General features: G+C 43.7%; 1 protein-coding gene across 1 annotated transcript in view; it reads right to left on the reverse strand.

Annotated features, from left to right (window-relative positions):
• SLC40A1 (solute carrier family 40 member 1) overlaps window positions 1-24,460 on the reverse strand; it is a 145,134-nt gene that overhangs the window by 63,557 nt on the left and 57,117 nt on the right. The window contains exon 3 of the mRNA XM_073647838.1: window positions 16,898-17,057. Within this exon, the coding sequence (XP_073503939.1) occupies window positions 16,898-17,057 (160 nt within the window). The remainder of the gene's footprint in view (window positions 1-16,897; window positions 17,058-24,460) is intronic.

A 24,460-nucleotide genomic window follows, 5' to 3' on the forward strand; every position in this document is an offset into this window, starting at 1 on the left:
CTTGCCATAAAGCAAAGGTGATAACTAAATGGCTCATGGAACAAAACATAGAGATTTTGGGTCCAAGGCCTGGAAACTCCCCAGATCTTAATCCCATTGAGAACTTGTGGTCAATCATCAAGAGACGGGTGGACAAACAAAAACCAACAAATTCGGGCAAAATGCAAGCATTGATTATGCAAGAATGGACTGCTATCAGTCAGGATTTGGTCCAAAAGTTGATTGAGAGCATGCCAGGGAGAATTACAGAGGTCTTGAAGAAGAAGGGGCAACACTGCAAATATTGACTTGCTGCATTAACTCATTCTAACTGTCAATATAACCTATTGGTACTCATAATATGATTGCAATTATATTTCTGTATGTGATATAAACATCAGACAAACACTAATAAAAACCAGAGGCCAGCAGATCATGTGAAAATATAATTTTGGTGTCATTCTCAAAACTTTTGGCCATGACTGTATACACAGCATATTGGGCCAAGAACTCCCCTATATGCAGTGTGATGGGCCTACAGCTACCTTATAGACAATATAATTTCCCCACAACTCCCCTATACACAGTATTATGGGTCCACAGCACCCTATATACACAGTATGATGGTCCCACAGCTCCCCTATATACAGTATGATGTGTCAACAGCTCCCTATATACAGTATCCTTGGCCCACAGCTCCCCTATATACAATATGATGGTCCCATAGCGCCCCTATACACAATATAATGCCCCCACAGCTTCCCTGTACACAGTGATGGGCCCACAGCTCCCCTATAGACAGTTTGATGGACCAAAAGCTCCCTTTTACACAGTATAATTGACCAACAGCTACCCTATACACATTATAATGCCCTCATAGTTCCCCTATACACAGTATAATGGCCGCACAGCTCAATAAATACAGTATGATGTTCTCACTGCTCCCCCAAAACACAGTATGACGACCCCCACAGTAGCCCTCACACTGCAATAATGGCCCCCACAGTTGTTCCCACACTTTATGATGGCCCCTACAGTAGCCCTCAAACTGTATAATGGTATCAACATTAGCTCCCATACTGTATAATGTCCCCCACACTTTAAGAGAAACCCCCACAGATGTCCCTACAATGAATGAGGGGCCTACCCACAATATGAGAGCCCCACACAGTATGAGGGACCCCCACAGTAGTCCTCACACTGTACGACTGCCCCCATAGTAGACCCAAAACTGTGTAATGGCCCACACATTAGCCTCCAACCTGTATAATGGCCCCTGCATTGACCCCCAAAACTGTTTAATGTCCCCCCGCATTAGCACCCAAACTACTGTATATAATGGCCCCCACATTAGCCCCCAAACCATATAATGTTCCCCGTATTAGCCCACAAACTATTTAATGTCCCCCCGCATTAACCCCCAAACTATGAAATGGCCCTCACATTAGCCCCAAACTGTATAATTGCCCCAGAGTAGCCTCCAAACTGTATAATGGCCCACACATTAACTCCCATGCTGTATAATGGCCCCCACACTTTATGAGGGACCCCCACACATTGTTTCAGTGTCCCCCATTGTTTATGATGCCCCCACAGTCACACCACAAGTTTTAATAAAATTCAAAAACCTAATCCAGAATTCTGATATATACATAGGCGAGGCTCGGGCAGACCAATGCACTGATGTCACAACCCCAACTCTGAAGTCCTGCACGGGACCGGCGCCGCTGCCACTTTATCACCAATGGAGAGCAGTAGTGCGTTTGTCCAGTCTTAACACAAAAGTCTGTAGTCAGTCTATGTGACTGCAGATTTCTGTGACAGTGTGTGGTGAGCATACTGTCAAAATTCCCGGGTACTACCGATATGAGAGGGCGGTTACATTACTGCATGAATGTGATTTACTTAGTTGCGGTCATGTGCAGCCTAGTTGTGCTCAGCCTCTCTCAATAGAAGTGCATTGAGAAAAGCCAAATACATCTAGTCTGCGCGAGACTGCAGATATGCAAATTGCATACATACTGACGTGACCTCCCCGCTCATACCAGAAATACTAGGGAATCTTGATAGTGTCAACCAGTCCCGGTTCCCTTCTCCTATGGCCGCCTGCTTCTGCTGTGTTCCACACACATTGGAATTGCAAGTCATGAAATTATGAAAATCACAGGATGGATAGACATGTTAATACGCAAATTATAAAAAAAATGGAAACAAAATTTTCAAAATATCTCGATTTATTCAGTATCAAGTACAAGCACTACACACAGGAATACGCAATTGCCAACCAATAATGTCCCTGGTGTGCTCGACGCTGCAGGCGGATGAGAACATGTGGTCTTTGGGGCCACGCCACATGCGCTCATCTGCCACATCATTATTTGTGAATACTTTTCTAACATCATCCCTTAGACCAGACCTAGGCAGAGTGTGGCCCACGGGTCACATCCGGCCCTCTGGCTGTTCCAGTCCGGCCTGCGGACCGAGACAGCCAAAGGGCTTGAAAACAGTGGCACCGTGCCTGCCTGCCCACTGTAACTGCTCTCTCCACTTTCTCCATCCACGCTAACTACATTGGTGAGTATGTGCTGTTCTTTTTTTTTTTTTCATGTGTATGGGATGTTTGGCTGGACATGGGGAGGCTATGGGGTCTTTATGCTGGACATGGGGAGGCTATGAGGGACTCATCCTGGACATGAAGAGGCTATGGGGATCTCATGCTGGACATGGGGAGGCTATAGGGGTCTTATGCTGGACATGGGGAGACTCTGATGTTTTTATGCTAGACATGGGGAGGCTATGGGGCTCTCATCCTGGACATGAGGAGGCTATGGGGCTTTCATGCTGAACATGTGGAGGCTATGGGGCTCTCATCCTGGACATGGGTAAGGCTATGGGGCTCCCATGCTGGACATGGGGAGGCTAAGAGGCTCTCATGCTGGACATGGGGAGGTTATGGGCTCTTAAGCTGGACATGGGGAGGCTATGGGTTCTTAAGCTGGACATAAGGAGGCTATGGGGCTCTCATTCAGGAAATGGGGAGGCTATGGAGCTCTCATACTGGACATGGGGAGGCTATGGGGCGCTCCTGCTGGACATGGGGAAGCTATGGGACTCTCATGCTGGACATGGGGAGGCTATGGGGCTCTAATGCTGGACAAGAGGAGGTTGTAGGACTCTCATGCTGGACATGTGGAGGCTGTGGGGCTCTCATGCTGAACATTGGGAGGCTGTGGGGCTCTCATGCTGGACATGGGGAGGCTGTGGGGCTCTCATGGTGGCAATGGGGAGGCTGTGGGGCTCTCATGGTGGCCATGGGGAGACTGTGGGGCTCTCATGGTGGCCATGGGGAGACTGTGGGGCTCTCATGGTGGCCATGGGGAGACTGTGGGGCTCTCATGGTGGCCATGGGGAGACTGTGGGGCTCTCATGGTGGCCATGGGGAGACTGTGGGGCTCTCATGCTGGACATGGGGAGGCTGTGGGGCTCTCATGCTGGACATGGGGAGGCTGTGGGGTTCTCATGCTGGACATGGAGAGGCTGTGGGGTTCTCATGCTGGAGATAGGGATGCTATGGGTCTCTCATGCTGGACATGGGGAGGTTGTTTGGGGCTCATGCTGGACATGGGGAGGTTGTGTGGGGCTCATGCTTAATATAGAGAGGCTGTGTGGAGCTCATGGTGCATATTCAGAGGCTTTGTGGGGCTCATGCTGTATATAGGGAGGCTATGTGTGGGCTCTCAAGATATATAAGCGTCTGTGTGGGGACTCATACAATATATAGAAGGGGCTGTATTCGGGTTCAAACGGTATATAGGGGGATGTCAGCATACTTAATTTTGCCCAATATTAAGTGATACAATTATTATTATTATATATATTAATAATATAATTATAACTAATATGTTAATATTAATGTTGAGCAGAATTAATTTCAGCCTATCGGTTCGTCCCTCCACAACAGTCACAGTCTCTCGGGAAAATTTATTGCCCACCCCTGCCTCAGACAGTTTTATTTCCCCACTAGAGGTGGCATATGTGTAATCTTATACTGGTATCCCTTTGTTACCTTTAAAGAGGGTTTTTTATACATATATACTCTCACTCACATTCTTTACATATTGTACTCTGTATAGTCCTGTTTTGCTCTGGCAGTATATATAGCCATCTCATTAGCACTTTGCCCTGGGAAGGCTAATTATTTAGATATATAGTAATATACAGCATATGTATTTATTCATGTGGTCCTCCATTGGGGCTTTCCCTGTTTTTATACTTTATTCCTGTTTTTATTGTGCATTTATTACTTATTGAAAGTTATATTTTATGAGACTGTGCAAGGTATAATAAAAATGTGCAAGAAATAAATAAAATTAAAACCATTGTATTAACGCATTTCTGGTGCAATAGCACCCTTCATGATACTAACTACTGGGATAAGACAATCTTATATAGCCAGCCTGATGGTACTGCACAGAAGTAGATTAATTAATTGATAAATATACCATGTAACGAACAAGCAGCTCTTGTCAGTAAATAGGACCTGTGTGTGGTACTTCAAAGTAATAGATTAGAATGTGTGATTCTGTACAATAATAGATTATTTGGTTGGTAAGTATACCAAGTAACAAACAAGCAGCTCTTGTCAGTAAATAGGCCTTGTGTGTGATTCTGTACAATAATAAGATTATTTGGTTGGTAAGTATACCAAGTAACAAACCACAAGGGTGGAAATTAGAACAGAGCACTAGGTTACATAAGTCCCATGGGAAAAAGCACAAGCGCCGAAACGCGCGTCGGGGAAACACATGCAGTGCAGGTTTCGCTTCTCCTATTAAGGTAATGACGGCAGATGGTGGCCATATTGGATATGAGGGACATTGATATTGATAAGAAATGTAATTATATGATATACATCATGTGTATATGTTACCTCTTTTTTGTTGGCAGCACTTTCTTTACTGCACTATAGTTGTGGCATAGCATGATTCCAGAGAGGTGCTATACCGGCATCTGACATGGTGCCTGTTTGTTTTTAAGTATTTTTAATGCCAATGTATGTATTTTTGGCTCTCTTTCCCCCCAAATTTCCTGTGCAATATTTACAATAAAGTTTTTCATATTTTCACTACAATGGGCCATATGATTGTTTTCTTTTTGCCTCGGCACCTCTTAGCAAGTAACAAACCAGTAGCTCTTGTCAGTAAATAGGACCTGTGTGGGATTCTGTACAGTAATAGATTTGGTTGGTAAGTATACCAAGTAACAAAGGTCAGTAAATGAAACGTGTGTAGTTCTGCACAGAAATGGTTTAACTGATTAGTAAATATACCAAGTAACAAACCAGCAGCTCTTGTCAGTAAAATAACCATGTAAGCTAAACATTAGAGCTGAAACAAAGATACCTTATATAAAGCATAATCAATAAACATAAATAAAATATAATCCTCAGCAAATATATCTACACATGTAATAGCAAAATATGTGATAATGACCTAAGAAAGCCAAATAATATTCACAAACAAGGCATCAGAAACAACAAATAACCAGAAAAATAATAAAAAATACCAAATTTAATAATGCAATGTATTAACACTAGCCTGTAGCTGTCTGCTTTCTCTCAGCTGGTTAGGAAAATTAAGGAAGACACCATGCCGTTTTTTTAAACAATTTATTTATGTAATATACGCTATACACAGACAGAGGGTGCTGACTCCAACTCTCATCATTGTCGCCTGGTCACGGTGATCTCATCCGTGTGTCATCAGTGTGCGGGACGTATTTCAGACCGTGCTGCCAGCAAAAGACAGACATGTCAACGTGTTTTGCACACGGACACACGGTCTGTAGAAACACACTGACAAGTGCACAGACCCATGAATTTGAAAACGTATGGAGGAGCATCCCAAATATTTTAGATGGCAGTAAGTACATTCTATGATATAAATGACAAAAGTGGAAGAACAATTGAGAAAAGATTTTATGTCATAAAATTTATTGTCGTCAGAGAATGCTTTCTTTTGTTTTTTTACAAAAGGGCAGCTATTGCATGAGCGAGAACCGCAGCTAAAAAAAACCTTTTGTAGCTAACCAATTGGTACTTGTGGTGATATTAGAATAAATAGTTTTCAGAGGGAAGGGGCACGGTGAGACACTATATACCTTCTATATGACACTATATGATACCTTCTTGTAATATTTTAGCTGTTTTATCATGTTTCTAAAATAGACAGATCTTTAAAAAAATATTTTTGATAATGGAAAACCGATTACTCAATTCCAAAACCAAGGTGGTATATTGGGATCTATTTTATTTTCTTAAACAGTAGGCACTTTAAATCTCGGCTTGTTGGATACTATTTTTTTGGCTCTAGTGAACAACCATTTTTGATAACCCCTATTTTTGAGTCTTTGTTCAATAACAGCTATTTCACCATCATACAAATCCTGTGTACTACAATTTCTTCTAGCCCTCGAAAACGCACCTACCAGAATAGCTCTGATTGTAAGCGCAGGGTGGTGACTGGACACATGCAAAATACTGTTACCTGCGATTTTTTTTCTTCTAAATTTGGATGTAAAAGTTTTTTTCATTCTTCTCCAAATAACCGAAGGTCCAAAAATTCGATAGGTGAATATTAGAAGTCAGGACTGAGCTCTCAAATCAGTATAGTCCTGCTGAATGTGGGACGGGTGCTAGCTATGGTTTAGTCTCTGTCCCTTCATAAGCCCAAAGTGTTCTCTGATTCTGCCCCAAGGCAATAGTAGGCAGGATGCAGGGTAGATAACAGAGGGATAACCTCCTCCACAGCCCCTACTGGCATTGTAGAGGAGGACTGGGGAGCCAGAAGGAGACCTCACGTGAGTATGCAGGGCTGAGTGTGATGTCCCTGCCATTTACACAAAACATAGTGCGTCTGTAGCTGCCAAATATGGCAATAGCCATAGCATCACTGTGTACCGTGCAAATAGACACTGCCCTAGGCCACGGCCCCACTATCAGTATTTGGTCAGTATTTTTTCTCAGGAGTGAGAGCCAAAACCAGGAGTGGGTGATAAATGCAGAATTGGTGACTTGTTTCTATTATACCTTTTCTCTGATTGTTCCTCACCTGGTTTTGGCTCCCACTCCTGAGAAAAAGTACTGACCGAATACTGACCAAATACTGATAGTGGGGCCGTGGCCTTGGGCTGAGTCGTGTCTCTGCAGGATTGTGCTGCCCACTTGGAGACACCTAAGAGAGAAAAGGGCACAGAAGAGAAGCAGCACAGGACTCATGCATAGTAATATGCATGTGACTTTTCTAAAAGAGTAAAGCAGCTGGCAGAGGTGTCAGTGAAACTTGTACACACGTAATTGTGACCTATGCCTACAAATGTTATGTTGTCTGATATAATTCTGACATTAAAATGCTACATTTTTGGGGAGGAAAGCCTGTAGGGCTCTGTGTACTATTAGATTTGAAGAAGTCCTAGAGAGGGATCAGTCCCAACTGTCCTTCACGACTTGTGAACCCGTATGAGCCTTACACCCCGTGAGGCTGACATCCATAGTAATCACTAAGGAGAGTCTACAACTTTCCACGGACCGCCCTTGAATACATTCACTACATCCTGCCATCATTGTAATTCTCGAAGAGTATTTTGTGGAATAAGAATCTTGGAGTTTAGGAGGTTGAGGTTTCTTCCACAAGTTTAAGACTGGACTGTAGAAGTCTTGAATGAGTCTGATCCCAAAGAATAAATGGCACGCAAGATGTTAAATGCCCCCAGAGACACAGTGACATGTAAGATCCTGCAATTAGCAGTCTCGCAGGCTCTGTCAGTGAATCACTGACAGGTCTATGGCACTGCAGTACACAAGCACTGCAATGCATGAGACCAGCAATCAAAGTAAAAAAAAATATATATGTCCTACAGTGGGACTAAGTGAAAAAGTTAAAAAAAAAATAAATAAAATGTGCAAAAAAGGAAAAAAAAAACACAAAAAAGCAGTGAAGTTTCCAATATGGAGTCACTTGTGGTGGTTTCTGCTGACCTGGCCCCTCATGGCTTCTGCCAATGAAGCCGACAACCTATTCAAACGGAATTTGCGTTCTAAAAGCCAAGTAGCGCTCCCTTCCCATCCGATCCCCGCCGTGTGCTCAAACAGTAGTGTGCAACCCCATATGGGGTACTGCCATGTTCAATAAAATTGCATAACAAATTATGGGGTCCATTTTATCCTATTACCCCTCGTGGAAATTATAAATTTGGTGCTAAAACAGTATTTTAGTGGAAAAAATGTAAAAATGTAATGTTTGGTTTTCACATCTAAATGTTATAGTTTTGTGAATCATCTGTAGGTTAAAAATGCTCAGGACACCCCTAGATGAATTCCTTGAGGAATTAACCTAGAAGTGTGTTGAGCTTGTTGAAACTGGTGCTTCACAGAACTTTTTAAAATGTGGATGTGAAAACAGAAATTATGTTTTTTTGGCTAAAATGTAGTTTTCGCTCCAAATTTGTAGTTTTTACAATGGATAATAGGAAAAAATGGACGCCGTAATTTGTTACTCAATTTCTGCCGAAGACGAACCATATGTGGTCAAAAAGTACTGTTTGGGCACATGACAGTGCTCGGAAAGGAAAGCGCTATTTAATTTTTGGAGTATAAATTTCTCTGGAATAGACTGTGAATGTAAAGTCTCATTTGCAGAGCCTCTTACGTGCCAAAAAGTCAGACACTTCCCACAAGTGACTCTATTTTGGAAACAAGACCCCTTCAGTGGTGTACTTGATAAAATAAGGTCACGTGTGGGCTTTTCTGCTGTTTGGATGCCTTAGGGGCCGTGCAAATGCGACATGGTGCCCATAATCTATTTCAGACAAATTTGTGTTCCATAATTCAATTGGTGCTCCTTCCCTTCCGAGCCCTACCTTTTGTCCAAACAGATGTCTCTGGCCACATAATTTACCACTAACATAACATACAATGTGTCATAAAAACAGTCTCAGAATCACTGGGATCCATTGAAGCGTTCCAGGGTTATTACCACATGAAGTGTCACTGGTCAGATTTTAAAAATTTGGCTTGGTCATTAACCCCTTCCCAACCTTGGATGCACTGGATACGTCCAGGCGATTTTGCGTGCACAGGAGCTGTGGGTGCGCGATTGCCGTTGGGTGTTCAGCTGATATCACAGCTGACGCCCGACTCTCACTGCCAGGAGCAATGCCTGCACCGCTCCCGGCAGTTTAAAACCCTATCGATATCGATCACAGCATTTAGAAGGCAGGCAGAGAGAGGGAACATAAAGGATCAGGGCCTCCAATCGGCGCCCCCGTGACATCATTGTGTGGGCCCGATCGTTGCCATGGTGACCTGATGTCAATATGACGACATCCGGGTCACCAGGCTCTAGCAAGTAAGTTAGATCACGTGCAGTGCATAATCTAATTAAGGCCGGGGTCCCACTAGCGTATCACAGCCAACGCGAGAGCATCGGATGTGATATGCTAATGACTCTCGGCTCCAGCTCTGCTGCGAGTCATTGCTGAGTGTCAGTGCTCTGTGCTCCAATTCTCTCGCATGGGAGGATCACAGCAAAGCTGCAGAGGAGATGGAGACATTAATTTCTCCATCTCCTCTGTTGCTGGCGTCGGCTCGGGTGATATCCGAGTGCAGTGGGATGTTTCACACGCACCCATAGACTTATATGGGTGCGTGCGATATGAATTCAGCATGCAATTGCAGCATGCTGCATTTTTTTTCAGTCCGATCGCGATTCGATTGGAGTGGGAAAAGAAAAACCACATATGACCACACACTTAAAGATTAATACTAAACCGAAAGCAATCCGATTTTTATTGGATTGCATTCGTCTGATTTAATCGCAAGTGAGAGCGAGCCCTTACTTGTGTCAGTGCAGCACTGACAATTACAAAGCATAGCAATGCTCCTGCATGAATTCATTGGGGGGTTTAGTTTGTAAAATGAGTTCACATATGAGGGGTCTCTGCTGTTCTGGCACCTCATGGGCTCTGCCAATGTGACATGGCACCCTCAAGCCATTCCAGCAAAATCTGAACTCCAATATGGCTCTCCTTCCCTTCTGAGCTTTGCACTGTGCCTCAAAAGTAGTCTTCGACCACATATAGGGTATCGGTGTACTCAGGAGAAATTGCACAAAAATTCTGGAGTCCATTTTCTCATGCTATCTTTGTGAAAATAAAAAAAATGGGGCTAAAACAACATTTTTGTGGGAAAAATAATTTTTCTTCATTTTCCAGACTCTACGCTGTAAAATTCTGTGAAGCACCTGGGGGTTAAAAGTGCTCACCACACGTCTAGATAAATTCCTTGAGGGGTCAAGTTTCCAAAATGGGGTCACTTGTGGGTGGTTTCCACTGTTTAAGCACATCATGGGCTCTCCTAACGTGACATGACACCCGCAGACCATTCCATCAATGTCAAGAGTTCCAAAACGTCACTCCTTCCTTTCTTAGTCCTGCGCCCAAACAGTAGTTTTCCCCCACATATAGGGTATCTGTTTATTTAGGAGAAATTGCACAAAAAAATGGGTTTCAATTTCTCCTGTTAACTTTGTGAAAATAAAACATTTGGGGCTAAAAGAACATTTTTGTTGGAAAAATTAGATATTTTATTTTCATGGCTCTACATTATAACATTCTGTGAAGCACCTGGGGGTTCAAGGTGCTCACCACACATCTAGATACATTCCTTGAGGGGTCTAGTTTAAAAAATGATGGAGTCACTTGTGGGAGGTTTCCACTGTTTAGGCACATCACTCTCCAAATACGGCATGCTGTTCGCTAGTGATTCCAGCAAATTTTGCATTCAAAAAGTGAAATGGAGCTCCTTCCGTGCGCCCAAACAATAGTTTTCCCCCACATATGGGGTATTGGCGCACTCAGGAGAAATTGCACAATAAATTGTACAGCGCATTTTCTCCTGTTACCCTTGTGAAGATGCAATATTTGGGGCTAAAATAATATTTTTGTGGGAAAAAATGTGATTTTCTTTATTTTCATGGCTCTAAGTTATAAACTTCTGTGAAACACCCGGAGGTTCAAGGTGCTCATCACACATCTAAATAAGTTCCTTGAGGGGTCTAGTTTCGAAAATGGGGTCACTTGTGGTGGTTTTCAACTATTTAGGCACATCAGGGGCTCTCCAAACGCGACATGGCCTCTGCTCTCGATTTCAGACAATTTTGCGTTCAAAAAGTCAAACGGTGCTCCTTCTCTTCCGAGCCCTGCCATGAGCCCAAACAGTAGCTTTCCCCCACATATGGAGTATTGGCATACCAAGGAGAAATTGCACAACAAATTTTGAGGTCCATTTGCACCTGTTACCCTTGTGAAAATAAAAAAAAATTGGCTCTAAAGTAAAATTTTTGTGAAAAAAAATTAAATGTTAATTTTTTGCTTCCACATTTCATTAATTCCTGTGAAGCACCTGAAGGTTTAATAAACGTCTTGAATGTAGTTTTGAGCATCTTGAGGGGTGACATTTTTAGAATGGTATCAATTTGGGGTATTTTCTGTCACATAGGTCCCTCAAAGTCACTTCAAATGTGATGTGGTTCCTAAACAAAATGGTTTTGTAAATTTTGTTGGGGAAATTGCTGGTCAACTGTTAACCCTTCTAACTTCCTAACAAACAAAAAAATATGTTTAAAAAATTGTGCTGATGTAAAGTATACATGTGAGAAATGTTATTTATTAACTATTTTGCGTGACATAATTCTCTGGTTTAAGGGCATAAAATTAAAAGTTTAAAAATTGCAAAATTGTTGCCAAATTTCAGATTTTTTCACAAATAAATGAGTCATATCGTACGAATTTTACCACTATCATGAAGTACAATATGTCACGAAAAAAAACAATCTCGGAATCAGTGGGATTTGTTGAAGTGTTCCAGAGTTAGGCTATGTGCCCACGATGCAGAAATGAAGCAGAAAATTTCTGCAGCATTTCTGCATCTTCCTGCAGAATACATGCGGATCCACATGCGTTTCCGCATGCAGATTGACAAGCGCTTTCCAGGCGATAGCATCACTTGGAAAGTGCTTGACAACTAGGTCACACTGTATAAATCCATGCAAACGGCATGGATTTATACAGTGTGAACCGTAAAAATTAAAACAAATAAAGCTATACTCACCCCCGAGGCCCTGGTGTGTGCAGCAGCGCTCGTTCCCGTCTGGTTCCCGGCTGCCGGCATATCGCGAGACAGAGCGGTGAAGGGCCTGCAGTCACATGACTGTGACGTCACCGCAGGTCCTCAAGCGATGCCGGCATTCAGAGAGAAGCCGCCGGACAGGTGAATATAACTTTATTTGTTATTTTAGTTTTTTTTTACAGGTACAATGGTACCCAGGTCTGGATGAGAGTCTCCTCTCCTAGAGAACTGGGTACCATCCGCACATAGAGACGCATAGAAGCCGCTTGTAAAAATGTACAGTCGCGGTTTCTATGCGTTTCAATGCAAGTCAATGGCGGGAGTTCCGCTGCGCTTCCGCAAAATTAAATGACATGCTACGGATTTTTGTACGCAGCATAAACGCTGCGGAAAAATCCGCAGCATGTGCATAGAACATGCGGAATCCCCTTGGGGACCATGGGGAGCGGATTACCTAGCGTTTAACAAGTGTTTACGCTGCGGAAATTCCGCAGCATAAACGCTTGAAAAACGCTACGTGGGCACCCAGCCTTATTACTACATATAGTGACACTGATCAGAATTGTAAAATTTGGCCAGGTCACGAAAGAGTACACAGGCTTGGGGGGGGTGAAGGAGTTAAGGTTAAAATTGGCTAAGTCACTAAGGGGTTAAAAGTGAAATTCTGGTCCTTCTCATTTCTGCATCTGTGGTGAAGGGTGCTGATGACATTATGACCTCCACATACCTGCTGACCACACATGCGTAAGCATCCTGCATGTAGGCATCGCAGCAGAAATGTGGGGTCACAATGTTTCAGATACCCCTTAAGACAATAAAAACAATGCACAATTAGTGTCACTCAGCTGGAGAGAGGCTATATGCTGCATATGAAGTTAATGTTAGAACCCTCCTGTTTGTTTTTTCTATCTTGTGGTTTGCGGTCATGTGACCATCTGCCTTTATATTCCAGCTCCGCCCTTCTGGCTGTGCTGGACTTCAGTGTTTGACTGTCTCTCTAGCCAGGTGCTTCTGTGCCTTTCTCTGTCAAGTTCGCTTGGTCCTCTGGGGCCTCTAGTACTTTTTGTCAGTTAGTCTTTTGCGTTCTGCAACAACTTCTGTTTAGGAGGTGTCCCATTTTTGTCCCAGTCCTTAGTCCTTTTAGGGACCCCTCCCTTAATTCTATAGGTCTTCGTTCAGACTAGCCGAGGACTAAGGCGGGTCTGTTCACTAGGAACAGGCAGCCCGCTACATCGTAGTGATTCAGCTTAGTTTTACTGTAGGGACAGCTTTCCCCTATCTTTCCTTAGTACATGTTGCAGATCATAACAGTTAAGGCCTCATTCAGACATCAGTAATTTGTCATGTATGCTATTTTTTCATGTATGCAGAGACAAAATAAACACGGTCCCAGTATCAGTCTTTACCATTGAAGTTTTAGCAGTGATTTTCAGGTATGGAAAAAAATAAATAAAATTAATTTGCGCAACTTCTACATATTACTAGGTTAATCACGGACAGTCAGTGCAATCCCCCTTTCTTCCCCCCATGTTCTCTATACAGAGTTCTCCCCTGAACCCCCCACCAAGTTCTCCATACAGCGCAATCCCCCCTTCCTCCCAATGTTCACCATACAAAGCTTCCCCCCACCTATATACTCCATCCATAGTCCTCCACTGACTCCCTCATGTTCTCCATACAGTGCCCCCCATCCCTCCCTCGTATCTTTGGCTCTGTGAGTGCTTACCTGCTCCAGTCTCCAGCTTGTACTCCTCCGCGTCACTCTGCATTGATGTCGGCAGCATGATGAGGTCACCTTATCGGGCTGCCGTGACGTCAGCAGTGTGCGCACACCACTGCACGAGGAGTCAGTGGAGCTGATTAGAGCAGCACTGACCCCGGAAGTGGACGGAGGATCATTTGTATTCACGTCTTAAAGATGCAAATACAAATGAATGCAGAGTGCTGCCTCCCTCCTCCAGAAAGATGCCAGTATTCTTAGAGTCTGGGAAAGGAAGGTTGATTTAAAAATAAATGATATTTTTTTTAATTTTGATCCCTGCAACTTGCCGCCCTAGGCACTGGACCTCCGATGCCTAGTGGCAAATATGGGACTGTGGACAGGACATGGATTGTACACTGATGACATCTGTGTACTGTCTGCGATTTTCACGGACCCATAGACTTGTATGGGTACTTATGTTCATTTCTTATCCTCATCACAGATCAAGTCTCTGTGATTTTTTGTGCACACGTCGTCTGTAATAAAAATAAAAAATAAAACGTGGACTTGTGAATAGCTCCATTGACCATAAGGGGTATTATACATACTGTACATACAACACATGTAAAACAAACATTTGAATGCAGCCTTAGGTATATGAAATGTATTATCTATGCACAGCATGGAAAAAGCAGCACAGAGTGAAAAAGCACAGGTCTCAGATGTGTGGCAGTGATCACAAGGAGTCACTCAGTGTGCGGACCAGCTCTGCAGCCAGCATGGAGTGCTGCTTCTCCTGTATGTGCAGCCATGCTCAGTAACAAATGCCGTAATAATCCCCCCTCCCTCACTGATCACTCCCCCCACTGTGCCCTGATGGACTTATGATCAGCCATACTATAGAGCTGCTGACTTCCCGGCACATCGTTTCCACTTCCCGGGCTCTGTAGTATTAATGACAACATATCAGACACAGGAAACCCGGCATACGGTGCGGCAGATGGCACTTTTCACACTGCTGCATCCGTTCCACAGTAAGGGCCACGTTGAGAATTTAGTGAGTTTTTTACCTCAGTATTTGTAAGTCCAAACCAGGAAAAGTATAATAGTAACACGTCACCACGTCTGCAGTTTTCATCCACTGCTGGTTCTGGCTTACAACTACTGAGGTAAAATACTGAGCAACTATTCAGCGTGTGCACGTGGCCTAACACTTGTCAGTCTCTCCTGCCGGTGGGCACACACCGGTGTTCAGCTCCTCACTCAGCTTCTGCTCCGCATTTGTAGCGCCCCGAGGGCTCGGCTGCTACAGGGGTATTGCACCTCTGCCAGAGGTGTGATATTCCACTCCCGGGTAAGGATGGAGTGTGGACCAGGGCTCAGTTAGCTGCATACAGCACATTCACCCCATTTCCGGGGGACAGCTCAACGGTGCTCCCACTAGACAGAAATGCAGGTACGCCAGACCATGTCCCTGGCTGGAGTGGGGAGGGGGGAGGAATACCCAGTGATGTAGGAGCAGATAGGGGTTGGTTCCTAAGCGTAGGTAGGAGCCCATTGGTTGCTGGTCACCTGGGCTCATGGCTAGAGGGAGGTATAAAAGGTGGGCACCATCTTAGCTCTGGGTGGAGTTCAGACAGTCTGTGCAGAGAGAGGAGAAGACAGGGAGTAGAGGCTCTGTAGGAGCTCTACTCCAGAGTGGGCCTAGAGAAAGGCCGAGGAGGAGAGTGGAGAGAGAGAGGAGGTGAAGGGGAGCTGGGATTACTTCTCAGCCCAGCTCCACGGGAAAGGAGAAGAAGGAGGAACAGAAAAGAGGAGAAGAAGAGACAGATGAACAGAGGGGCTCAGGAACAAGAAGGTGGAAGGGACCCTAAGAACCCACGAGAATACAGGGTGAAGGGTCAGGCAGATTAAGGGTACCGGATCCCAAGTTGGAGGAGGAGAAACAACCCTCAGCCAAAGACCGGAGGCTGTGACCATTTATTGGTGCAGCACCTCATCAAACCTGCTAGGAAGGCACCATAAAGGACAGCGGGGAACGGGGCCCACGTTTACCCGCGCAGATCCGCGGCAGCTGGACAAAAGTGGGTCACTGGTGAGGCAGGCCAGAGGAAGGATTGAAGGGGGTCCTGAGCCATACTTCTGAGCTGCCTGGGAGTTGACCGAGCCCCACACCTGGTGGACGCAGCACGGCTCGGGCGGTCACTGCTGACAGAAGTGACCCGGAACAAATGAACTGTGAGTAAAGACCCTGGACTGTAACTTGTTGTCTGTGTGCTCCTTCGCGCCTCCAGCACTACCGGTACTGGGACTCTCACCACCATCACTCCCACCATTCACTACACTGCCCTGGGGCTGCACTCTTCCCGTGGGGAGTCACACCACCCCAGCTGCACCCACCATCAGCCCCAGCGGTCTGCCCTGCAGCGGCGGTTCCTAATGACCGCAAATCCACGGGTGGCGTAGTCGGACATCACTTAAAACATCTAAAAGACTACCACTGGTCTGACCACCCTGAGCCATGGGACCGGGTCGCCACTACTACCCCCATCGTCTCCCTACTGCCCGGTTCCGAGTGCCCCACGGCCCAGGGTGCGAGTCACATTCAGTTGCATGTGTACGCATGAGGCGGATGTAAAAGCGTAAAAATGGATTTACTGACATCATAGACACTTGTAGAAGAGTCATTGCGACCTCCGGGGCCAGGTATGGCAATCTGAGCACAGTTGTGTTATACAGATGTCTGAAACCTGCCTTCCACTGATAATACCCTGATTGAACAGTATATCTGATATCTGAAAGTACAGATGAAATGCAGATTAACTGGCCACCTAAAACACACATTTAGCCCAGTTTCACACACCCATTCAATAGCCGGTCTCCTTACATGAGGCATCTTATTTACGCCCAGGAGACAAAGCGATCTGATCACGGTCCAGGTTTCACAGATCTGCGATCTTGCTCTGACTGAACCAAAATTGGTAAAATAACATATAATGCAAACACACTTGTATTTAATGAAGATATATTACCTTTCAGACGTGGATTTTTATCAACCCAGTCTCCAATTATAGCTCCAAGAAAAAGGACAGAGCCTGCAACCACAAGTCCATAAACAGCAGTGAGGAGTAAGCTGTTCCCATACAGTTCTACCAAGAACAGAGAGACTGCAAAATGCCACATACGATCTCCCTGTAACAAACAGAAATAAAATTATTACAACGTCTAAAACATATATTTATATATAAATTTTATATTACATTTTTTTAATCAAGGAAAAATCTAGTACATGTTTTAGGTTTTATTTTTCACAGATCCAAACAAATTCTGTAACCAAATATCTTCAGTGGTGGACAGACAGAAGAGGCTCCTGTGTAAGAGCAGTATATGGGCCCTTAACAGTCCAGTAGCTCATCATAATGTACAATTCCACCTGCTTTGGAGGTGGAAATGACCCCCCTTGCCTCTTTGGCCCCAGTGCAGCTGCCCAGGTTGCACCAGAGGTTTGGTCTCACTAGATATGTTTTCATACAATTTGTTGTATTGAAATGCTGGACTTTGTGATTTGCATTTTTCTTCTTTTCCTGTTTCTCTGATTATTTTAAAAATTCCCTTAATAAAAATAATTTGCCGAAATGCTGGACTGATACGACAACTATACTATACCATATGTCATTGTAAAGCTTCTTTGCAGGCAAAGTAAAATGATCATTGTCATAGAAAATAGGAAGAATCTCTCTCTCCAAACCCCTCATCATCCCTCCCCTATACTATTTGTCAAAGGAGCAAGAGCTAATGCTCTAACCAGTTGCTGCTATGCAAATTAGCAGTTTACAGGAGAGGTGGCAAACTCAATTGTCCATTCTAATTAACATAAGAATGTAGCTTGTAGTAGCATAGACCTGTGATAAAAAGAGGAAACAGCTCATTAAGCTTCAAAGAAATTCTATCACACTCCATACAATGGCAGGGTCATCATCATTTGCAAACTCCTTTGCTCACCAGTCTCATAGGCACCGACACAAAATATGCAATATCGGAAGTTCTATGCTTCCGATAATAATGGGACACATTTTTAGCGGCAGGGTCAGCGAAGGAACAATACACATATTTTTCCGGATGTGTGAGCCCTTCTGGTGAGCTGTGGCGCAAAAGTACCAAAATAACGGACAGCAGCCATGTCATGTCTGGTCTCTACAGAAAGGTAAATTCGCAATAAAAAATATAGTGTCACTTGCGAACTTCTGCAATCAACCAGCGAGAAGTTAGAGATTTTAATAAAATCATGAAGGGCGGAGATCAACCCACGTGAGATCATCGCAGGGGAGTGTGTGGGCAGGTCCCCCCTTTGGCATAAAAGATCCAGCTGAAGATGGGTCCATACTCATGCCGGAAATATATATTTTATAGCAGGGGTCCCGTTCGATAACGGCAAGAATTGGAGTGCCTCCCCTCCAGCTAAACTGAATCGTCTCTGCGATCTGTATAGTAAGCTCTTCTTTAATCCCATTTCATTTTGTGTAACTGTATATTCTGTACTGTATCGTCTCCCTTTGTAAAACCTTTGTATATTTTTCATTAACACTGCCTCCCTTTTGGATTAAATATAAAATTTAATAGTTCTGCTTCTTCTGTCCTGTAATTGTTCCTTCCCCGAAGCCATAAGCTACGAGAAAGCAGGCAAGCAGACGTCAGATCAGTATTTTAAAACTGATCGGTGGTGGCAGCGAATAATCATAATTGGGGTATCGTGAAGCTGGCAGTGACCGTACTGTGTAAAGCACTATGTGGGGCCATTATACTGTATGGAGCACTACGTGGTAACTATTATACTGCATAGAGCACTATGTGGGGCCAATATACTGTATGGAGCACTATGTTGGGCCCATTATACTGTATGGGGGACTATGTGGGACCATTATACTGTATAGAGCACTTTTTGTGGCCATTATACTGTATGGTGCACTATGTGGAGCCATGATACTGTATGGAGGACTATGTGGGTCCCATTATAATGGGCACCACATAGTGCTCCATATAGTGTAATAGGCACCACATAGTGCTCCATACAATATAATGGCTTCATATAGTGCTCCATACAGTAGGAGCACTATATGAAGCCATTATATTGTATGGAGCACTATGTGGTGGCCATTATACTGTATGGAGCACTATGTGGGGCCATTATACTGTATGGAGCACTATGTGGGGCCATTATACTGTATGGAGCACTACAAGGTGCCCATTATACTGTGTGGAGCACTAACTGAGGCCATTATACTATATGGAAGGCAATGCAGGGCTCAACTATACTGTATAGAGCACTATGTGGGGCCCATTATACTGTATGGAGCACTATGTGGGGCCATTATACTGTATGGAGCATTATGTGGGGCCATTATACTGTATGGAGAACTATGGGGACCATTATACTGTATGGAGCACTTTTTGTGGCCATTGTACTGTATAGAAGGCAATGCAGGGCCCAGTTATACTGTATGGAGGACTATGTGGGGCCCATTATAGTGTAGGGAGCACTTTTTGTGACCATTATACTGTATGGAGCACTTTTTGAGGCCATTATGCTGAATGGAGGACTATGTGGGGCCATTATACTGAATGGAGGACTATGTGGGGCCATTATACTGTATGGAAGGCAATGTAGGGCCCAATTATACTGTATGGAGGACTATGCGGGGCCATTATACTGTATGGAGGACTATGTGGGGCCATTATATTGTATGGAGCACTTTTTGTCGCCATTGTACTGTATTGAACACTTTTTGTCGCCATTATACTGAATGGAGGACTATGTGTGGCCCATTGTACTGTATGGAGAACTTTTGTTGCCGAAAGAATCATACTGTGATGGGATCTCCATACAGTGCATGTGGAGGAATTTACTATGGGGGTAACATATTGTGCTTCGGGGCACTTTTGTTTGCATCATACTTTATTATCTGCATTATTCAAAGTTTTTTATCCTTTCTTATTACATATTTACATTAGGTCATTGGACCATATGCTTTTTACTGCTCTTACATAACATATTATACTATTTCAATATTTTATTCTAAGATCAATTAAAATGTACTGTACTTTTTTCGTTGGACAACCTCTTTAAGTTGGTTTACATATGAAAAAGTTCATTGTTATATTTGATGATAAGGAAAAACTTCCTCAATTGTAGACATTTTTGTAATAAATATCAAGGTTGGCCCATGACTTTGTCCAAGCTTTTAAATTTGGTCTTCTGTGTATTTGAGTTTGACATCCCTGATCTAAAGCTACTTTTTTTTTTTTTCTTTTGCTGGGGGCAAAAATGCTTTTGCTTCACTATATGTATTTTTAGTCTTTTGGAAAGTAACCCACTAAGAAAGGGTCATTCAAACAGTGTGTGCCGGTAATTTACTGGCTAAACACTGGCCAAACACGACAAACAAGTTCAAACAGAGTCTTATGGCATGCAAGGTTTACCCCTAACTGACTTTACAAACTTCAAAGTAAACCCCTATTAAATTGGTGCCCACGACCAATAGATATTTTTTTCTTTTTTTACTGCCATTTTTAGGTTTTTTTTCTCTTTATCGCATTTACCATACAAGTTAATTACTTTTATATTATGATAACACGTTTATTTTTTTAATTTCTTTATTTTAAATGTATGAAGGTATGAGTGATTCGATTTATTTTAATTTTCTTTTTTTTTCTTTTTTCTACATTTTCTAGTCCACTTACAGGAACTGAACATGAAATAGTCCTATCACTTATCATATCTAATGCAATACCCCAGTATTGCAGTATATAGTGTAAACTGCAGTCTCCTATGAAGTTATATATATAGCTGCATTTCACATTGTTAAAAAAATTTTTTACCACTATGGAAGACACCCAAAACCTAGAAGTGGATATAAAAGGGAGGAAAGAAAAAGGGTGCTGTCATGGTCTCCAGAAAATCAAATTACCAGTTAGTGCAATGTTAGTGCAGGACCACAGCCTGTAAGACTTTACGCCTAAAGGAAAGATCAGAGTACAATGTCTTGCGAAAGTATTCACCCCCTTGGCTTTTTACCTATTTTGTTACATTACAACCTGTGTTTAAATATTTTTGTAACCTGATTTGTGTGTGATGCATCAGCACTAAATAGTCTTAAGTTGGTGAAGTGAGAAAAATATAGTCATAAATTTAATTTATGGGATCAAATAACTAAAAATTGGCATGTGCTTATGTATTCACCCTTTTGCTATGAAGCCCCTAAAAATTTCTGGTACAAGAAATTACCTTCATAATTCATATGCTTAGTGAAAGGAAGTCCACCGGTGTGCAATCTAAGTGTCACAAGGTCTGTCAGTATATACACACCTTTTCTGAAAGGCCACAGAGGCTGCAACACCATTAAGCAAGAGGCACCACTAACCAAACAACACCATGAAGACCAAGGAGATCTCCAAACAAGTCAGGGATAAAGCTGTTGGGAAGTACACATCAGGGTTGGGTTATTAAAAAAATCCCAATCTTCGATAATCTCCTGGAGCACCATCAAACCCATTATCGTCAAATGGAAAGAACATGGTACCACAACAAACCTGCCAAGAAAGGGCCGCCCACAAAAACTCTCAGCCTGTGCAAGGAGGGCATTAATCAGAGAGGCATCACAGAGACCAAAGGTAACCCTGAAGGAGCCGTAGAGTTCCCAAGCAGAGACTGGAGTATCTGTCCATACGTCCACAATAAGCAGTACACTCGATAGATGTAGGCTTTATAGAGGAGTAGGCAGAGAAAAAGCTTTACTTATGCACAAAAATTTTAAGGCTCGTTTTGAGTTCGCCAAAAGACATGTGGAAATGTATGGAGGAAGGTGCTGTGGTGAGATGAGACCAAAATTGAACTTTATGGCCACCAAGGTAAACACTATGTCTGGTGCCAAACCATCACAGTCATCACCCCAAGAACACCATCCCCACAGTGAAACATGGTGGTAGCAGCATCATGATGTGGGGATGTTTTTCGACAGCAGGGACAGGGAAAATGGTCCGAGTCAAGAAGAAGATGGATGGTGCGAAATACAGTGATAACCTTGAGCAAAACCTGTTTCAGTCTGTCAGTGATTTAAAGACTGGGACGGAAGTTCACCTTCGAACAAGACAATTACCTGAAGAATAATGCTAAAGCAACACTTGAGTGGTTTAAGGGGAAATGTGTAAATGTATTGGAGTAGCCCAGACCTTAATCCAATTAAGAATCTCTGGTCAGACTTGAAAATTGCTGTTCACCAGAGGAAATAATCTATCTTGAAGAAGCTGGAGCAGTTTTGTCTTGAGGAATGGGCAAAAATCCCAGTGGCAAGATGTGGAAAACTCATAGAGACTTATTCAAAGTGACTTGCAGCTGTAATTGCCATAAAAGAGGTTCTACAAAGCACTGGCTTTAGGGGGGTGAATAGTTATGAGCACTGAAGTTTTCAGTTAATTTGTCCTATTTGTTGCTTGATTCACAATAAAATGAAAACCAAATGTTCACAGTTGTAGGCATGTTCTTTACATGAACTGATGCAAACCCTCAAAGAAACAAACTGAAATTCTAGGTTGTGAGGTAGCAAAACAAGAAAAAGAGAAGGGGGTGAATACTTTCACAAGCCACTGTAAGAGGGCAGGTCCAGCCAATAGTGTCTGAAAAAGGTTGAAAGTATGGACCAGGTTGCAGCCTTACAAATTAATTTTATAGAGGCATTGGCTCTCAGCTGATGGGGGGGAAATAGCTCCAGTGGAATGGGCCTTGACACCTCCAGGTACTTGGAAAGTGCAAGACTCATAGGTGGAAAAATAGCGTATCTAATCCACTTAGCTAGGGACAGTGTGCTAGCTGATTTCCCTTTATTCATCACCTCAAACTATACAAACAGGGATCTATTCTAAACCTTCAAGAAGCAGATAAGTATTCCACCACACATCTCCTAACATCTCGGCAATAAAACTGCCCGTCAGACTTAGTGTTGAACGAGCGTGTGTTTTTAACCCTTTCGGCGAGCACGCTCGGGAGCTCGCCAAGTATTTTCGGCATGCTTGGCATCTATGTTAGTGCTGCCGCAGCTGCATGTGCCTGTTTGTTAGGCAATACCTGCATGTGTCACAGCTGTCAAACAGCCCTGAGACATGCAGCCGCAGCGGGACTAACATAGTTGTCGAGCACGCCAAAAATACTCGGCGACCACCCGAGCGTGCTCGCTAAAAGGGTTAACAAAACACGCTCGCTCAACACTACTGCCAAAGGATGGTGAACAATCTTGATATTGATGGAATTCTAATGCTACCTTAGGGAGGAAGGCTAAGTCAGGCTTGATCTCTATCCTGTCTTCAAGGATAAAGGTATAGGGATGGTGAAACATTGGTGGGTGTGAACCCATGGGCTGGGCTTACCCTGGAGGGTAAACTGGTATTCACTAAAACCTCAGATGGTGAGGACAGGCTTGGTCACATGTAGACACCAGGTTCCACTCCAGGGCAGTCCCAGAGTCTGCAGCTGCTGACCGGAAAATTAGAAACACAGGTAAGAGGTACAGGAGGACTAGGGCAAAGATGTGGTCAGACAATCCAGCGTCAGGGCAGGTAGCTAAGGATCAAAGAATAAAGCCAAGATCAGGAGAGGAGAGGTCAGACAGGTGGAGACGCTTTAGGAGCATAGCTGGAAGTAAGCACAAGGCAGCTCAGGGAGATAGTCTGACGCTGGGGAAGAAGAGCGGTGAACGCAGTAAGTAAAGCAGCACTGAGATGGCTTGCAAGACGCCAGGTTGACAGTACTCCCTTCATGCCCCCCCCTTTTTAGGCCAGACTGCCGAGAAAACCTTCTATGAATGGAAGGGGAGCAGATGTTTTCGGCAGGCTTAATCCTGGAGGACTTATTACTAGAAATCTGTGTACAGGCGGTTGCAAAGTCCCGAGCATCCTTGGATTCATGTCTCCAGGACAGAATTCTCCTTCTAGTCGAAGCAAAGGTCTTATCCGGAGGGACTTCTTTTACAATAGGAGTCGCTTCAACAATCCTAGCTGGCTTACAGATGTGCTGTGATACCCCCTCAGAATCAGATGCGTTAAAGGATTGAGACAAGACACGAGTCTCAGGCAGTGAAGGCAGGTCCGAAGGCATGGAAGGCGGTGACTTGGGCACTTGGCAAGGCAGTTGTTAGAACATGAGGATCCCCATTGAAGCACCTGACCCCATTGAAGCACCTCAAATGTCAGAAGGGTACATCAAAACCAGGGAGTACAACAAACGGATAGTCAGAGGCCAAGTCCGGGGTCAGATACCTGAAGTCAGAGAGCGTCAAAAGCAGAAGGAATAATCCATGAGAATTGTCACAACAGATCCAAGGTCAAAAACAAGATCAGAAGTCAAGACACAGGGCTAAGCACACACTCTTACTTAAAGTAAAGCTACAGCTGACAACCTGCTGCTCACAGCAAGCCAGCTAAATACGTAGCAAAGCATCTGAGGATGGGAGGCACCTTGGGAAATGCCACAAAACCCAGTCCAACACACTCCAGATTCCCCAGGCCACAGCCAGTTATGAAACTGACACATGGAAGACCCAGAAGAA

Source organism: Phyllobates terribilis, unplaced genomic scaffold, assembly GCF_046119375.1.
Source record: "Phyllobates terribilis strain yellow unplaced genomic scaffold, ASM4611937v1 Scaffold_9__5_contigs__length_417890890, whole genome shotgun sequence".
Lineage (NCBI taxonomy): Eukaryota > Metazoa > Chordata > Amphibia > Anura > Dendrobatidae > Phyllobates > Phyllobates terribilis.